Source organism: Manis pentadactyla, chromosome 5 (genome assembly GCF_030020395.1).
Source record: "Manis pentadactyla isolate mManPen7 chromosome 5, mManPen7.hap1, whole genome shotgun sequence".
Classification (NCBI taxonomy): domain Eukaryota; kingdom Metazoa; phylum Chordata; class Mammalia; order Pholidota; family Manidae; genus Manis; species Manis pentadactyla.
In genome coordinates, this window is record NC_080023.1 from 176,663,988 (window position 1) to 176,682,402 (window position 18,415).

The 18,415-nt window shown below is 59.8% G+C and overlaps 1 protein-coding gene across 1 annotated transcript in view; it reads left to right on the forward strand.

The window, feature by feature from the left end:
* CDH4 (cadherin 4) overlaps positions 1-5,460 on the forward strand; it is a 471,142-nt gene extending 465,682 nt beyond the window's left edge. Inside the window, exons 15-16 of the mRNA XM_036901831.2 lie at positions 525-689; positions 1,995-5,460. Coding sequence (XP_036757726.1) covers positions 525-689; positions 1,995-2,198 — 369 coding nt within the window. The 3' untranslated portion in view covers positions 2,199-5,460. The remainder of the gene's footprint in view (positions 1-524; positions 690-1,994) is intronic.
* The last annotated feature ends 12,955 nt before the right edge of the window (positions 5,461-18,415 follow it).

Sequence of the window (18,415 nt, forward strand, 5' to 3'; positions counted from 1 at the left end):
CCTGCCCACCCCCAGTTGCTGGGGGGGGCGGGTGGACACAACACTGCCACATGCCAGGGGCTATCAGCCAAGCAGGGGAGAGTGTGGGGCACCTGGGAGGGACTCCAGGGCCGCCCGGTTGGACTTGAGTCTGCCATTGACCACAGGGGGACTTGGAGCGAGTTCTTACCCCAGTAAAGCTTGTGACCCCCGCACAACAGGGGTGCCAGCAGCCCCAACTCCAGGTTGCTTCTGGGAACAGATGAGCCATCCGCGTGCCTGGGAGCAGCGGCACAGCTCCTGGGGGAACGTCAGGCCAGCGGAGGCCGCCTGGGGCACAGACCCCACATGTGCCTTGAGGATCCAGGCAGGGTTTGGACAGGTGGAGGAGCAGTGGACACTCTGGGGCCCAGGCAACCGAGTAGGACGGCGGGAGCGCTCGGAGCTGGGGTCACAGGACAGGACGTGGGTGCGCCAGTGGGTTTTTCTGGTGCCCTTACCTGGTGCCCCCACCAGTACCCTCTGACCCCTTGGCCCCTCCCCAGGACTACGACCTCAGCCAACTGCAGCAACCGGAGGCCATGGAGCATGTGCTGAGCAAGGCCCCTGGGGTGCGGCGGGTAGACGAGAGGCCTGTGGGTGCCGAGCCCCAGTACCCAGTCAGGCCTGTGGTGCCCCACCCAGGAGACATCGGTGACTTCATCAACGAGGTGGGCACTGCGGGCACAAGGGACCCTGCTGACATGCTGCACCTGGGCGGCATGCGGGGCGAGGAGGCAGATGCAGACCCTGCAGGCAGTGAGGCACCGGCCAAGCACATCCCATAAGCATCCTGCTCTGTGGAAGGCCGAACCCCCAGCACCAGGCCAGGGCGTGGCTCACAGCAGGTGCGCCAGAGGAATCCCGGAGCTTGGCCCCTGCAGGAGCCAGGGCAGCAGAGCCGTTGCAGGCAGCGCCCTGGGCCACTGGGAGTGGCCTTCTGACACCCAGGGAACGGCCGGGAGAGGGGGGCGTCCTTCTGGGGCCGTGTCCCTGGTGCTCAGCTCCTGCTCAGCCCCCAGAGATGGCCACGTCCGTGGTGCCTCTTACCTGACACAGGGCCCTGTGGTTTTACCACCTGGCCCCTAACCCCAGCTGTGTTTAAGAGGCTTGGCAACACGGACTCCTGCACCTGTCAGAATCTGACTTGAAAAGAACTTCTTTAAACAGAATTAGAACCGGGGAACGGTTCAGCAGAGACACTGAGTCTTCTCAGAACCTTCACCTAATAAGATCATGTCCTGGGCCCCAAATCATCCACAACAGCCCCAAAGCTGATTCAGCTCAGACATTTACCGTCTACAGTGTAATAAAATGTTAGAACCCCAAAAAGTACTCCTCACCAACCTACAATTAAAAGCCCACTTTTAAACAACATTTAGAGGAAAGTAAAGATAGAAGCTCCAAACTGTTCAGGGCTGAATAGGGCCCCTCCCAGGGCAGGGTGGGCAGTGAGGCGGGCCATCCAGCTGGCGACCACGGGGCAGCAGGGCATCCCACGGGCACCCTCCACGCCCAGCGTGAAGCCTGCACCTAAGAGCTGTCCCGCCCCCAGGCAGGGAGCAGGGAGCGTGTCTCTGTCCCAGGTCCACCGTGAGGCGCCTGGAGGAGAGAGGCCAGGCACATATCAGGGCTCCAGCAGCCTTGTGACTCGACCACTTTTTCTCAGGGATGTAGACAAGGAACCACCTCAGTTTGGACTTGGAACCGCGTGGGGCCCATTCCCTGGGGCGGTGATTAGCCGCAGGCCCCGCCCAGCCCGCAGGCCTCGGGGTCTCTGCGTGGCGGCCTGCATTCTAGTCGGCTCCCTCCGGCTCGCCCACAGTCCATTTCCATACACTCTGCCCTGCGGCCCCCTGAGATGCCCTCCGTACTGTGCGCAAGGCCGCTCACGTCCCCTTCCTGCCCTGCCTCCTGCCTCCTCCCCGGGGCCCCCCTCTGTGCTCCCCCTGACCCCAGGCCTTCGTGACCCGCAGGGACTCCGGGCAGCTGACAATGACCCCACTGCGCCCCCCTACGACTCCCTGCTGGTCTTCGACTACGAGGGGAGCGGCTCCACCGCGGGCTCCGTCAGCTCCCTCGACTCGTCCAGCTCGGGGGACCAGGACTACGACTACCTGAACGACTGGGGGCCCCGCTTCAAGAAGCTGGCCGACATGTACGGAGGGGGCGAGGACTAGGCGTCCCCCAGGCGTTAGGGGCCCCTCCACCCCCTGCCCCCCAGCACCCAGCTGTCTGGCCGCCCCGCCCGCTGCAGCGGCCAAGGTGGCGTTGAAGGCGAGCGAGAGGCACGCTGTCTTAACTTGAATTTCTTAGAACAGAAGCACTGTTTTTAAAAAAAAAAAAAATGAAAGTGCCTTTTGGTACATGTATCAGATTCCCTCAAACTCAGGAGTGACTAAACGCAAGCAGAGAGACCAAGCCCCCAACCCAGTCCTGAGCACCCCAACCCTGCTGGCCCAGCTCTGAAGGCACCCATTAAGGAACCGGGGAGAGTGCGTCTTTTTTCTTTTTCTCAATCTTTCATTAAGAAAAAAAGTGGGTAACTCACTTGGCAAATTTTACAAAGAAAATATAATCTGGGCCACATCCCAACGGCCCTTCTGAGCTTTCACTTTGCTGCACGCAGTCAGGGTCTCCTGGCCCCTGGGGCTCCTCCAGCCAGTGGAGGCAGGAAGGCTGGCCTACAGCCCCGGAAGCAGGAAGCCCCCCTGGGCCCCCAGCCATCCAGAGGTGCAGCAGCTGGATGTGGCATTCAACGAGTTTTCCGCTGGGTCCTGGTCCCAGATGCTGTAAATCGCTGGGGCGGGCAGGCTTCCCAGGGCCGTACTGATGCCCCATCTCTGCCTTGACCGTCCCCCTGCTCCTCCCTGCCAACCACTGGGCCTCTCTGAGGTCTGCCCATCACCCAAACACCCCCCAGGTCCCACAGCCTTCGGTCCAGGAGAGCATGGTGTCCCAAGAAGCTGCTGCCCAAACCAGCCAGCATCCTAGAAGCCCTGGCATGAGCCCCCACCCTTGCGATGGGACCCGCGGGCCCCATCAGAGGCCTGGTGAGTGCACACCAGTCCAAACCCTGCAGCGCTCGACACCTCTGGCCCCCACCGGGGGTGTGGAGACAGCTACGCAGGGGCCCCACTCGCGTTTCCAGGCGTGGAGGCTGCAGCCTCCTTTCTCTGCCCAGCCCCAAGGGAAGCCTGACGCCTGATGTGGGCTCACTGCCCCCCAGGGAGGGTGCCGCCGCTTCTGTGCAGACGTGTTTGGACTGTACCTGGCAGAAATGGGGGCCCATTTCCACTCCCCTGGACCCGCTTGAGCGCCAAAGGCCACCAGGCTGGAGAGCTGCTCAAACTCCGAGCCACAGTCGCCGCTCTGATGGGCAGTTGGACTCTGAAGCCGGCCTCCAGCGAGTCGGTGCCACAGGACAGCGAAGGGACTGTGCCCCCAGGACCCCACTGGCGTCTGTCCGAGGGAAAGGCACTGTGGACGCTTCTCTCCCCACTGCCCCCAGGACAGCTGTTTCGGAGCATGAAGGCATCCTGGCCTCAGCAGGAGAGGCACCTCCTGAGGAGTCCTTGTCGGCTCTCAGGCTCCCGCAGGAAGAGGGCGAGGGTGTGGGACTTGGCGCTGGAGCCCCCTTGGGGGAGAGGAGCCTGGGGCCGGGGAAGGACGAGGCAGCACCCCTGCTTTGGAGCCCTGCCCCGCTCCCCTCCCCACGCCTGCAGCTGGGGAGGCCTCCAGAGGGCCCGGGGAGCAGCATGTCCCCCGACTCCACGGGGAGCTGTGACACATCCCACCAGCGGCCTGTCCCTGGGCTGTGCTCACCCTCTCCTGAACAGCTCTGGCCTCCAGGGTGAACTTGGGTGTGCACGTGCATGTGCAGTGTGTGGGTGAGTCCCCGCTGGACGTCAGGGTTCTTCCCCCAGAGAGACGCATCCCCACCCCCTGCATTCTCCCGGAGCTGAGCTGGCGTTACAGCTCCGCGTGGCCCCTTGGGCTCTGTCCGTTCTGACCCCGTCCAGAGGACCATCTCACGGACTGGGGGCTGCCAAGCGGAGGGGCCAGGACCTCCCTGCAGAGCCTTGCTATGCAAACCGCCCAGCACCAGGAGCCAGTGAGGACTGCCCCAGTGTCTGGGGGCACCTCCACCCCAGACTTTCCCATGGGGTTGGGCTGGTGAGGTGTGGCCTTTGGTTTGGTCCATTTTGCGGAAGTTCACCCTGCAGCCGAGCTCCTAAGTGTGCTGTGGTCCGGGAGTTGAGGTGGCTACGGACTCCTGTCTGAAATCCCAAGGCCTCCTTGGGTGCCCGGCCCTGCACTCTCCTCAGGGACAGATGTGCCAGGCCGCCCGGGACTCAGTCTCCTGAACACCGATGGCGCCGGGCCCTCGGGTGACCAGGTGGCCTCTGTGGCCACAGGGTCCCAACCACCTGCCTCCGGCTCCTCACCCTCCCCTGCCTTTGCCTCAGTGTGCGGCCTGGGGATGCAGCAGGGCTTCTGCGGTCCCTGCTCCCAGATCTCACTCCTGCCGGGGGTGTTCCTGGGGGCCAGAGAAAGATGGGGTTCCCACACCCTCCCAGATCACCTCGGTGCACCGCTCCGAAGCCAGCACGTTAGCATTAGCTAAGCTTACAGTGTCAAACATCTCCCTGCTGTAGCCCATAGATACGCGTCCAGGGCCGGGCAGCGGCCTGTGGAGGCCCGGACCCCGTGCTGGCAGAGCATGTGGGCGCAGTTTAGTTTCTTTAGGGAATTTTTGTCCTGCAAACAGGAGAACCTGCCCTGTAGGGGGAGTGGCAAGAGCGCCCAGCCTCGGCCCAGCAGGCACCCCCGCCGAGGGCCACTGCGTCTTCTGTTCTCGGCCAAGCTGGTCTTCTGTTCTCCTGATTCACAGCATGTCCAAAGTGCTAGGCCCCCACTACCACCAGTGTCAGGCCCGCAGAGACGCCTCGGTTTCCCCAACACACCGGCCGACACACACCGTCCTTTGAAACAACAGCTTTGCCCTCCCCAGAGTAAAAAGCTGCGGGAGGGGAGGCTTGGTTTTCGTCAGAGCCTCCCACACACGGTGTCATGCGCAGGAGCTCATGGCAACGCGGCGCACACGGTACAGGCGCCGCTCGGTGGTCAGGCCCGGCGGGGGACCCACGTCTGTGTACAATTGGAACGCGTTTTGCTTTTTCTTTTTCTCCTTTTTCCATTCTGGGTCTTTTTTTTTTTTTTTTGCATGTTTCTTTTTGAAGATGGACACAATGTGCAGCAGCCCGCATGACCGTGGTTGTTTTGGGGAAAGATAACAGGAGTATGATGTATTCACACTGCAACTCGGAGCATTGTGTGGTTAGACAGACGTTCCAACTGGTTTTGTAATCGTCAACAGCACAACTATTTTGTATTGTTGTTTGTATCATTTTGTACCAAAAAAAAAAAAAAAAAAGGGAAGAGCGTCGACATCTTCCGTGTGTTTTTAGTGCCAGGTGGTCTCGGCTCCAAACGGGGTAGCAGCTTTGCAGGGCTGCCATGCCCCAGAGCAGCGAATAAAGTCCCCCTTTCAGTAGGTGGACTCGACCTGCCTGGTTCTTGTCCGCGCAAGCCCGAAGCCCGCGGCGCCTGGAGGCAGAGGGTGGGCAGGGCTGCTGTCCAGAGGGATTCGTTTGTGCAGCAACCTTTCTTGAGCACGGGCACCAGTCTAGGTTCTAGGGACCCAGACGAGAAGAAAACCAGGCCTCCCCATCATGCCTGTGAGGCCCAGGGACGATGCACGATGGAGGCCCGCGCACCAAATGTGCAAACATTCCAGTGTCCTCCCAAGTTATGAATCACGCCATTGAGCGGGGTGTTCTCCTCCCGCCTTGGCAAGAGCACCTCCAATGGGCCACCGGAGGCCTGGGCCCCCAGCTGGCATCCTCACGCCCCTGCCGCGCCTCCCCCCAAGCAGGCTCCTCCCTCTGGTGGGGAGGCAGCCCCAGCAGAGTCACAGCCCCAGGCATGAGCCCAAAACCGACAGGCCCACCCCACCAAGCCCGGCCGTCCTCGGGAGCTCTCGGACAGGCCCAGCTCGCCCCGAGCCCCAGCCTGCCCTTGACCGCCTGCCTGAACAGAGCTGGAGAGGCCCCAGCAGGGGGCCCACAGCTTCCCCGCCACAAAGGGGCTCACAGCCTCCCCACTGGCAGAGGCCACACACCCAAGCCCGACGGGCTGCTCCCACAGATGCCCTGAGCTTCTCAGGGAGCCTGAGTTCAGAGAGGCTGAGCCCAGCTCACCCCACTCGTAAGCAGCACAGCTGGACCTGAGCCCCAGGCCACCAGCCCCGTCCAGGCCTCTGACTCCCTACCCCCAGCCCGGGACCGACTGGTTCTTCCCACTTCCCTCCTGGCCTTTCTCTGGGCACAGATTTACACCCACAATGCCTTGCAGAAACAGGAAGTTGCTCACACATTAACTACGGGTGCAGCTGATGATTACAGACACAATTAGCCACTTGCTAATTTTGAGGGTGCAGAGCAGCTAATTACATTCACAATTAAGCAACTGCTGCGGGCCTGGGACAGGCCATCCGTTGAGGGGGAGGGGCACAAACTCTTTGTAATCAGACCCCTAGGGTGGCCAGGCGTTAGGGGAGAGGCAGGAGTCTGCCTAAGGCGATGCCACCCCAGCCCCTCACCTCCGCTCCACAGCAGGGGCCTCTCTGCCCCAGAGGCCGAGGCCTGGCCAGAATAGCCACAGTGTCCAGCACAGGGCCTCTGGGAGGCTGGGCAGCCCCTTCCTGGGGACAGGGGCTTTCTGTAGACAGAAGTCACCAACCCTTCCCTCCGTGTGGGACAGCAGGCCTGGGAGGGCGCTCAGAGTGGTCAGTTCACAGTGGGCACTGGCAGCGCCCCCAGAGCCTTGGCCTCTCCCCCAGGTGTGACAGCCACCCTGCCAGGCAAGGCCTGGTCCAGCCCCTTGGAGGGTGGGCAGCCACGCAGATGCGTGTGCAAGGCCCCCAGGACCCAGTAACACAGGCCTGTGGGCCACAGTGCCACGGCTCCAGGGGCAGCCCCCAGCCCTGAGAATGAGGCCTGTCCTGGCAGGAGGTCAAGGCCAGCCCCGCCCAGGACCTGGGGGAGGGCAGCAGCCCCGGGGAATTCTGGCCCAGGAGAACTGAGCACATTAGAAGGGACCAGGGCTCCGGCGGCGCGGGGAGCTGGGCCAGAGGGAAGATGAGACACTTGTGGGGTGAGGGCAGGCTCGGGCAGCAGGGCCGGGGTGGAGGTGGCTGGGGTGGGCCCGGGGGAGGGCGGGCTCACAGAGGCCCCTGTGGCACCCAACCCTGGCGTGGGGGGCATCTGCACTTGGCTCTGGGCACTTTGTCAGTCGTACCCATGACACATGCAGGTGCAGATGCCTGGGACGGCCGCAGAAGGGTCTGGAGCTAAGGGAGAGGCTGGATGGGGACAGTTATGGGTGTGACCAGGGCGTGGTCGGAGTGGGCGCGAAGGGAGGGGCAGCTGTGCTGTCCTGGGAGGTGTTACAAGGGAGAGCATAAGAGGGGCCAAGTGAGAAACTCCTGTTTCAGGCCAGGCGCCACGAATGCCCCTTCAGGACAGGCTGGTGGCTGCTGCTGACGGGTGGGCCAGCGGGATGTGGCACTGTCACACCGGCCCTGGAATGTCCACGCAGAGTTGTTCTCACTAAAGAGAGGAAAGAACGTCCACTCTGACCCTATAATGGACAGGCACAGCCTGGGCACTGCTCCCATCGTGCCCAGACCCTCAGTGCCCCTCCCACAAGTCCCCCTGCCCACCAGCATGCTGCTCACATGTCCCCAGGAGTTGCCCTGTCCCTTGGCAGCCCGCAGCCAGGCTGGGAAGATGGTGCAGGAGGCAGGACCCCGCTGTGGAAAATGTCCCTGGGCAGAGCTACCAATGGTGGGGGCGAGGGGCACATCCAGCTACGGAGAGCCCACAGCACACTGGGTGCCTTTGCACACCTCATGACGCAGTTGCGGGACACATGACCCCTGTGGCACGGGCGCTATGGGGCACGCCGACCCCCGCAGCATGGGGCGCCACAGTGCCAACTGTCGGAGCTGTTCTGATCTCATTGCTGCCCCAGGAACAAGCTGGGCATTGGTTGAGCTCACTGGGCCCTCACAGCCGCCCTGAGGGGGCACATGTGTGAGCCCCATTCCCACACACGAGACTGGGCTCCATCGCCTGCCTTGGCAGGCCCATCCCCTGGAGCAGGAGTGCTGGCTGCTAACCTGGCCCCCCAGCACCCAGGCTGGTGTCTTCCCAGCCCTCAGGACCTCAGCCCCATGGGTGGTGCACAGGCACCAAGCCTTAATCCTCTAGCCTGCAGTTTTAAGGGACCTCATAGGAGAGGGAAGGGGCTCGGTCGGTCCCTGGTCTGTGGGTGGGGCAGAGTGAGTGATCCTGCCAGCCCCTTCTGTGAGCAGGACCCAGGCCCACAGGCTCCCAGACAGGGCCCATCCTGAAATGCCTGAAACCACTCCCACACTCCCTTGCACTTGCTGCCCTGGCCATGAACCCCTGACCCTCAGGAGCTGTGGGAACGGGAGGGAACTTAGGGGACCAATGGCTTCATATCACTGAGTCAACTGGATGGCGCAAGTGGCATGTGGCCAGGGGCCTCACACACACACACACACACACACACACATAGGCAGAGATGTGCTGACACACAGACACACATATACACTAATGCACACACACATATACAAATGCACTAGCACCAGACACACATACAGATACAGAGATGCATAAACACACAGATGCACAATACAACACACAGGGACTTGCGCACACACACAGAGACAAGCATGACATGCAGACGTGTGCACACACACAGAGGCATGTGCACACACGCAGAGACATGCACACACAGAGATGCACTTACACACAGACATGCACACACAGAAATGCACACACACACAGACATGTGCATGCACACACACATGGACAGATGCAGACATGTATACACATAGACACAAAGATGCACACACACACATATACACAAATGCACACTCACACAGACATGTACGCACCTACAGACACACACACACACACTGTGAAATAATGAGTTATAAGAAATATATACTTTGTCGTTCTTATGAGCAGGTTTGTATTTCTCAGGTATATTTGGTCTTCATTCCCAATTCCTGAAAACACTGCAGAGTCTTAAAGGTGAAACAGGTGTTCTGCCATGTTAAGGAGAGACTTTTGGACCCCCACCCAAGGGCAGGGGCTGGAGGCTGAACAGCCAGTGGCCAACGATTCAGTTGGTCATGACTCTGCAAAGACACCCACACAAAGCCCCGGAGAAGCTCGCTGGGTTTCCCTCTGCCCCGCCTGCTCTGCTCAGCTGGAGCCTGCTTCCTGGTCGGGGAGGGCTTCTGTGCCTGGGGAACCACAACACCTCCACGTGCCACCGAGCCGGGCCCCAGGCTCCACCAGGACAGACGCTCCTTCATCTGGGACCCTGCCCCATGTCTCTCTTCATCTGGCTGTTAACCTGTATCCTTCATGACATCGTCTACTAAACTGGAAAACCTAAGTGTTTCCCTGAGTTCTGTGAGCTGCTGCAGCAAATTAATCGAACCTAAGGGGGAGATTAGATTGTGGGAACTTCCGATCTGTAGCCGGTAGGTCAGAAGCACAGGTAACTGCCTGGAGCTTGCCGCTGGCATCTGGAGTGGTGGGTGGAGGGCAATCTTGTAGGACTGAGCCCTTAACCTGGGTAATCTGGTGCCTCCAGGCAGATAGCATGAGAGTTGAGTTCTCCAACACCCTGCTGGTGTTCAAGAATTGCTTGGTGTTACGTGTGGGAAGATCACCTCCCACACACTTAGACACATTGGAGTTGGGTCCCTGTACCCGAATGAAGTCACACTACTATTACTGCTGTGTATGATGTTGTTAAAGTCATACACGTATGCACGGAGGAAATACACCACTGCCTTTGGTGCTGAAAGAGTGGGAATCACATTTGGGGTCAGATGTTACAATACCTAAAGCGTCACCTGAAGAGGCTGAGGCACAGCATACAGAGAGGAAGGGTAACACGCATGGTCACATATTTCTGGTCCTCCTTTAAAATTTTGAATTGGATTACAGATTTTCTAGTGTATTTTATCAAAAGCAGGAAAAAATATCCTATAAAGATGTCATGCGCACGTGCGCACACACCCACACAGGACCTGAGTCTGGCAGACCCCACCCTTCAGGCTGGTTCCCCCTTCATCCTCTCTCCCACCCACCGGCTGCATCCCACACGCCCAAATGCCCACCAGCCCCCTCATAGATCACTCCAACCCTCCCCCACGTGCTCACACTCAGGAACAGGCACATGCACACGTGCTCACACTGCCATGCAGCTCAGAGGCTGGCAGGGTGCTGTCCACAGTGCTGACCTCTCAGCTGCCTGGCCCTGCTCCTGTGCAGCTTCAGGAAATGCCCACAGGGATATGAGCCTGCTTAGGAATAACCGGCCCTTGAAAATTTACCTCAAAGATGAGCGATGGCACGGGGCCCATGGGGGGGTACACAACTGGCCCCCCCGACCTCTAGCCACTGGGCATCACTGCTCCCATCCTTTGCTGCCAGCTGGCAGTGGGGAAGGTAGGGCACTTGAGCAGCCTTCCGTCAAGGCCAGAAGGCCCTCGTAGCCCTGAATCCTGACACATTTCTCTGAGGGAAAAGTTCCTGCCCAGTGCCCTCCTGTGGTCCTCATGGTGTGTCCTCATCATCTTTATTTGATTCCTTAAAACAACTTAATTATTTAATGTTTACATGGCCATAATCAAATCTTGGGGTGGAGTCCAACTCCTCTCAAAGCTCACGGCCTTGGGCAAGTCCCCTCAAGGTGTCAGGACCATCACTACCTTCCCAGGAGACAACTGGGAACATAAACTGAGAGGAGACAAAGGCTAACTGCCCCAGAGCACTTCCTGATGCCCCAGAGAGTGTGCGGGCACCCAGGGGCCTGGGCTGCATGGCCAGCCCTCCAGGGCCTTGTGCTATTATTACCAAGCATGCAGTGTCTGTGTACACAAGGCATGGGGTGTGTACCCCAAGGGTGCATGTGTATGCACAGAGCATGGGTGTATATACCCAAAGCATGGGTATGTGTGCACAGGGTGTAGTGTGTGTGCGCACAGGGCATGTAGTGTGTGCACAGAGCATAGTGTGTGTATGCACAGGGTGTGTGTGTGTGTGCACAGGGTGTGTGTGTGCACAAGGCATGAAGTGTGTGCACAAGGTATGAAGTGTGTGCACAGGGCATAGTGTGTGTGTGCATGGGATGTGTGTGTGCACAGGGCAGGGTGTGTGCACAGGGCATGTGATGTGTGCGCACAGGGCATAGAGTGTGTGCACAGGGCATGTAGTATGTGCATGGGGCATGGGGGTGTGCACAGAGCATAGTGTGTATATGCACAGGGAGTGTATGCACACATGGCATGTAGTGTGTGCACAGGGCAGGGTGTGTGCACACAGGGTATGGAGTGTGTGTGCACAGGGCATGTAGTATATCCATAGGGCATGGGGCAGCGTGCACAGGGCATAGTGTGTATATGCACAGGGGGTGTGTGTGCACACATGGCATGTAGTGTGTGTGTGCACAGGGCATGTAGTATGTGCATAGGGCATGGGGGTGTGCACAGAGCATAGTGTGTATATGCATGGGGATGCGCGCATGGCATGTAGTGTGTGCACAGGATGTGTGTGTGTGTGCACAGGGCAGGGTATGTGTGCACAGGGCATGTAGTATGTGCATAGGGCATGGGGGTGTATACAGAGCATAGTGTGTATATACACAGGGGTGTGTGTGTGTGCAGGGTGTGTGTGTGCATAGGGCAGGGTGTGTGTGCACAGGGCATGGGGTGTGTGGGCACAGGGCATGGGGTGTATGCATAGGGCATGGGTGTGTGCACAGAACATAGTGTGTATATGCACGGGGGGGGTGTGCGCACATGGCATGTAGTGTGTGTGTGCACAGGGCATGTAGTATGTGCATAGGGCATGGGTGTGTGCACAGAGCATAGTGTGTATATGCACGGGGGGTGCGCACATGGCGTGTAGTGTGTGTATGCACAGGGCATTTAGTATGTGCATAGGGCATGGGGGTGTGCACAGAGCATAGTGTGTATATGCACGGGGGGTGTGCGCGCATGGCATGTAGTGTGTGCACAGGATGTGTGTGTGCACAGGGCAGGGTATGTGTGCACAGGGCATAGGGTGTGTGTGTGCACAGGGCATGTAGTATGTGTATAGGGCATGGGGGTGTGTACATAGTGTGTATATGCACAGGGGTGTGTGTGTGTGCGCAGGGTGTGTGTGTGCACAGGGCAGGGTGTGTGTGCACAGGGTGTGTGGGCACAGGGCATGGGGTGTATGCATAGGGCATGGGTGTGTGCACAGAACATAGTGTGTATATGCACAGGGGTGTGTGTGCACAGGGTGTGTGTGTGTGTGTGCACACAGGGCATAGGGTGTGTGTGCACAGGACGTACACTGTCTTCCTCCACCGGACACCCAGGCAGCCCGTGAGCACTTGACTCCTGGGGCCATGGAAGGCATCTGCAAAGGGGCTGGGACCTCCAGCTCATCCGCACTCTTGAGATGCAGAAACTGGCTCCGACAGGACAGCGTCCCGGCGTTTTCAGAGCACCCACATCCACGGGCTTGAACGGAAAAGGCATTTGTTGGCTCAGGAGAGTCCAGGGTGGTGGTGACTTCTGGCTCCACACCCACCCACACTGTCTCTCTTCATTTGGTCACCAAGGCACCCAGTGCGCCCCCAACACCCCTTACGGAGAGTGACCTGGTCTCCCCCATCCAGCACACAAGACTGATGAGCCCTCAGCAGCCACCAGGACCCTCGCAGAGGAATCACGAGGGAAGGGCCTCGGCGGCCTGGCAGGCGGGCAGGCCCAGGCCGTCTCCCGGGAAGCAGGGTGCCGTCTCTTACGCCACAAGATTCTTCCGTAGCGGAAAGGGGTCCCGGTGGCTAGGTCAGCTGGTCAGCTCCAAGTGGTGGGCGTGATCCCTGGGACAGGGACTGGTCAGGCCGGCCGCCCCTCTGCTGGCGGTGTGTTTGCCCTGCCTGCTCAGCTAGGGCCCGCGCAGGGCTCTCCAGGCGGGAGCCGGGGCGTCTGGGGTCCTTTCTTTCCTGCCGCAGTGGGAACAGCTTTGTGAGGTTCTGGGGTTTCCCTTCATATTTTCTGCCCAAGGTTGTTGCTGTCCGGAAAACATCAGCACAGCGCACGCTGCTGACACCTCGGCCGCTTCGCTCCGGTGCTCCGGCGACAAGGACACGTCCCCCACCCCCGCCGGGCCTGCCCGGGCGGGGGCACAGGCGCCCCCAACGGGAAGCAGCCGCGGCAATCGGACGGCTCCGGCTCCAACCCGGGCCAGCTTCCGCCCCTCGGGAGACGCGGGAGGGCCCCGCAATCGTGGCAGGTGGACTGAGCGCCTGGGCCCAAAGTTGGGCGAGGGTGGATGGGCCGCGGGCCGCGGGTTAGCCTGAGGCGCCCCACCTGCCAACGACTGGAGTAACGCGCCCGGGCCCCGCCGCGCTCCCGGTGCTCCCGCCCGTGCACGCCCACCCCGCGACCCCGCTTGCCCCGCCCTCTCCCCGCAACCCCGCGCCCGGGGCTCCGCCCCGTTCCTCTTAAGCCCACGGCCCTGCCCCACTCCCTGGCCCCGCCCCTCATCGACCAGGGGCCCCGCCCCGCCAGAGGCCCCTCCCCTCACGCCGGCCCCGCTCCGCCAGGAGCCCCGCCCCTCGCCGGCACCCAGACGCGGGTACTGACCGGGCTCTCGCGTCCCCGCGCTCCCGCGCTGCCACCTGGCGGCCCGCGGCGACGCGCACGGAATGTGCCCCCGCGTGTCACCCGAAGGGTCGCCCCGGGCTCCTGCGTCCCGCAGTGCTCCGCCAGGCGGCGGTCCTGGGTGCGCCCGTCCCCTCCGCAGCCTGCTTCCTCGGCCCCCCAACACTCTCCTTCCAGCGCCCCCGTGGTCGTGGCCTCCAGCACAGTCTCGCCTGGACCCCTGAGTCGTGCACCAGGGGGTCGGCCCAGGGGGCTGCATTTAGGACTGTTCCACCAGCCGCTTGACCACCACGGAGCTAGTGGGACTGCTGCTGAGCTCTGGGGACACAGGGTGCCCTGGACCCGGAAACCAGCAAGTGGGCACCCTAGGAAAGGGTGTGGAGATGCGTGTAGGGACGGGCGTGGGGCTCAGGCCTGGGACCCCACCCATCCTGCTGGTGCCTGACGGGGGACCTCAGTCCGGTGATGTCCTCTCCCAGGCCCGTCCCCCCAGGGCCCCCCAGACCCAGCCTCAGCTCTCGGTACCACCCGCATCTCCTTCCCCTCCGGTCCCTCACCGCTGATCCTGACACCCTCTCGTCCCTCTCAGGGGGCAGCCCCTCCCTCCCGCACAGTGGGGGTCCCTAGCCCAGGCAGGGCTGGGGGCTCTGCTTGCCTTCCCTGCGGAACCTGCCCTGAGAAGCAAAAGAGGGACTTCCGGGGATGGCAGTGAGTCCCGGACAGGTTCTCTTTCCAGGGCACTGTCTGCAGTGTCAGGGGGTTTCTGCCCTTCCCCAGGTGCTGGGAGCCAGTTCTCAGGGCCGGGCTGGGTCTGCAGGCCTCGTTGAATCAACAGGTGAGATTCCTGTCACCACCCTGCCCCAACACCTCCAGAAAGGGCACAGTGTGGGGTCTTCAGGCACAGCTGGATCTTGGTGCTCCTAGAACGCCATCTAGACTCTCTGGGCTCTTGGCCTCTATGTGGCCCATTTCAACCAGGTTCCTGAGGAGCGGCAGCCAAGGTGGCCCTGGGTGGGTGAGCTACTGCCCACCTGCCCCCAAGCATGTAGAGCTCCTCTTGTGGAGTGCCACACCCCTCCCATTCCCTCCCGTACCTCCACCCACCTCTGACTACCTCCCCATCTCCAAGATCCATCCCCAGGGACACAAACATGCCCCACTACCCCACCATTAAGAAGCCCACCCATAAGCCACCCACGGCGCCTTCCCAACCAGCCTTCCCCAAGGTCATGACACTCCAGCCAGTAACTGCAGGGCCCTGGCAGCGCTGTCCATGCCCCTAGCTGGCTGCGTGACCTTGGCTTCCCGGCAGCCGCTCCCCCAGCTTTCCTCACCCTCTCTGGTGTCCTGGCCACACCTGCCACCCCACCCCATGGCACCCCCAGGAGATTCTGCAGCCACACTCCCCAGTCATGGGTGCCACTCGCAGAGCACAGTGGGACCCCCCACCTCAGCCCTTGGGCAGCCCTGCACTAATGCCGGAACTGGGGTCCCACTCCACCTCCCCTCCCCTCACATCCAGTCAACGCCAGGACTGTGCCTGCACTGAAGCTAGTCCCCACCTCGTAACATAGCTTTATTTATTCCTGTTCACTTATTTTTGCATTTTTACTGAGATTTTTTTCAGTGCAGTAAAACTGTTGGCATATTCAGTGTGCAATTTGAAAAGTCTTGGCACTTGTATGTACCCATGAAACCATTGCCAGCACCAAAATCACAGACTTCCCAGCACCGGGAAGCTTCCCAGTGCCCGGGGAAGGCCGCTCTTAGCGGCCTGGCCTCCTTCAGTTCTCAGACCACCTGGCTCCTCCCCATCCTGCCCTAAGTGAGGGCTGTTCTCAGGCCCCTCCACACCTCACCACCCAGACTCCGAGGGGCTGGGCGGCCCGAAGTTCCACCCCAGCCCACCGCCCAGTGGTTTGCAGTGTGAACAGGCCAGGCTCCCCACTCACCTGCAGCCAGACGATCAGGATTTTCTAGTTCTTAGCTTTTGTAAGAGGCTCTGAATGTTTCTGCACATGTTCCGCACGGACAAATCTCAGTTCCTGGGTTAGGACCTAGGAGCGCACTGGCAGGGTGCGGGCACATGCCACTTCTGGAGGAATGACCCAGGGGTCGCCCCTCGCCGCGCAGGGCCCGCACCCCTCCTCCCAGCATGCGCAAGGCCAAGGGTCCCCCACACGGAGCCGTGCTAAGTGCTCTGCCTTCACTTCCAGACAAGCACGCGCGGTTGATAACCTCCTCCTCAGACACGCCAGCAGGAGAAAGCCCCACTCGACCCCCTCCGCTCCCGCCTCCCGCCCCCCCTGCCTGGCCTGGGGGTGGGCTCCTGGCCACTTCTCCCAGCCTGAACCCTGTCTGACCTCCTCTGGGGACTGCGCCTTGCCCACATCCTCCCACCCCTGAAAAGGCACCGTGCATGTGACAGGTGCTCATTGGCCCTTGCTGAATAAATACATTTTAGAGGGGGAAAAAATACTTGCATGCGAACTTTTCTCAAAAAGACAGAAGTTCTGACAATTTGGACTTGAAGCCTGATGAAGCAGCCTGAACAGGCAACTAGATTTGTTTGGAACTAGGAGTGTGACCTGTCTCCCTGGCAAGTCTCTCAAGGAAACTAGGTAAGTTCCCCTGGGCCAGTCTTTCTGGGCAAGCGTGCGCTGGGTGCAGCCCAGATGGTCCAGAGGAGAAGAGGCTGCCAGCCTGCGGCTAGGACAGGAGGGTCTAGAAAGGCTGCCTATGGACTGGGGTCTGACTGCGTAAGCTGCGCTGCGAGAACACGTCCTGGCTCTGTGCGCAGGTGCCCTGCAGCCTCCACGGCTGGGCAGGGCTGGGCAGGGAGTAGGCCAGTGTCTGGAGGGCAGGGCTGGGGGAGGCTGGGTGGACTCTTCTTTCTTTTTTCCTTTTTTTAAATAAAATGTACATTTAGAGACCACAGTCTGATAGAAACTAGTTAACAATTAACTAGTTAAGCAGTGACTGTGGGTAATCACAAGATTTGTAGTAGTAAAATTCCAACGAAAGGTCACAAGCTGTTATCTACCTGAGACATCCACTGCCAGCCCTCATTTGGCACCAGGTCACTAGGCCCAGGGGTGCTTCGGCCTTGCCCTCAAGCTTTGCCGAGGCACACTTTACATACGGCAAAATGCACGATCTTACCCGTCAGCCTAACATTTTACATTTGAACACGCCTGTGTGGCCACCACCCCATCAAGACAGATCATCTCCATCAGCCCGGAGGGGCCTGGTGCCCCTCCGGCCGGTGACCCCACTGGGACTCCTGTCACCCCGGGTTCTGCCTGCTCTTTGGGCCAGTGGGACCGGAGGGCATGGAGCTACGTGCCCGCCTTCTGGCAGCATAGCTCTCCAAGATTCTCCACGTCACGAGGGTGTGAGCAGTTGGTTCCTCTGTACCGGGGTGGTTTTCCGTTAAAACACAAACTGCAGTTTGTATCCATCACCTCCTGATGGACACATGGGTCATTTCCATTCTGTTCCATCCACGAATATGGCCCCAGGGAACATTTCTGTGCCATCTCTTGGATGGGCAAGGGCACCCACTTCCCTTGAGTGGATCCACAGGAGGGAGGGCCTGTTGGGTCAGAGGGTAGATGTATGTTTATCACAAAGGGTGAAACTGTCGCACCATGTCACACATCGGCCAGCGGTATGTGGGAGCTCCAGACACCGCACGGCTCCCACCACTCAGTGCTGCCGGTCAGCACAAGCCGACGTGGAGGCGTCAGTGCGAGCCCACCACGGCTCAGGCTGCATTTTTCTGATGACCAGTAAGGACGGGCACCTTTTCACTTCCTTATCAGCCGGCCATTTTGAGATCACTTATAAAACACCTGTGAAGTGTCTTGCACATGTTAGAGAGGGAGAATTCTTCATTGTTTGGGCGTCCTGTCTGGTGAATGCTCTGCAAGTATTTCTCCAAGTCTGTGCTGCTCCTTCTGCTCCCAGAAGGATATCTTTTGATGCACATATGTTCATAACTTGGAAGTCCAACTTGCTGATTTTTTCTTTGTGGTTTGTGCCTTCTATGTCCTTAGAAAAATAACTGCCCACTCCGAGGCCATGAAGATCTCTAATTTTTCTTGTAGAAGCTTTGTATTTTTAGCGCCCATTTTCAGGCCTAGAATCTATCTCAAGTTAACCTGCGTGTGATGTGAAGAAGGGGTCACGGTTCATTTCCTCTCGTAGGGCGCCCAGATACACCAGAACCTTCCTTTCTTCACTGTACTAATGTCCTTGTCCAAAAATCTGGTGGCCACAACAAACAGATGATTCCTGGACTCTATCCTGTTCCCTGGCCGTGTCCATCCTCAGGCCGATGCCATGAGGTCCTAATCACTGTGGATTTACAGTAAGTCTTGAAATCTTGGGGTGTAAATACTCCAATTTCATTCTAGATTGTTTTGGCTGTTCTAAGTCCTCTGCAGTTTCATATAAATGTCTGCAATCAGACTGTCAGCCTCTATGGCGATCCCACAGGGCCATGGGGTGGGACAGCACAGAGTCAGTTCAGGCAGAACCACCATCTTCACAGCACTGAGT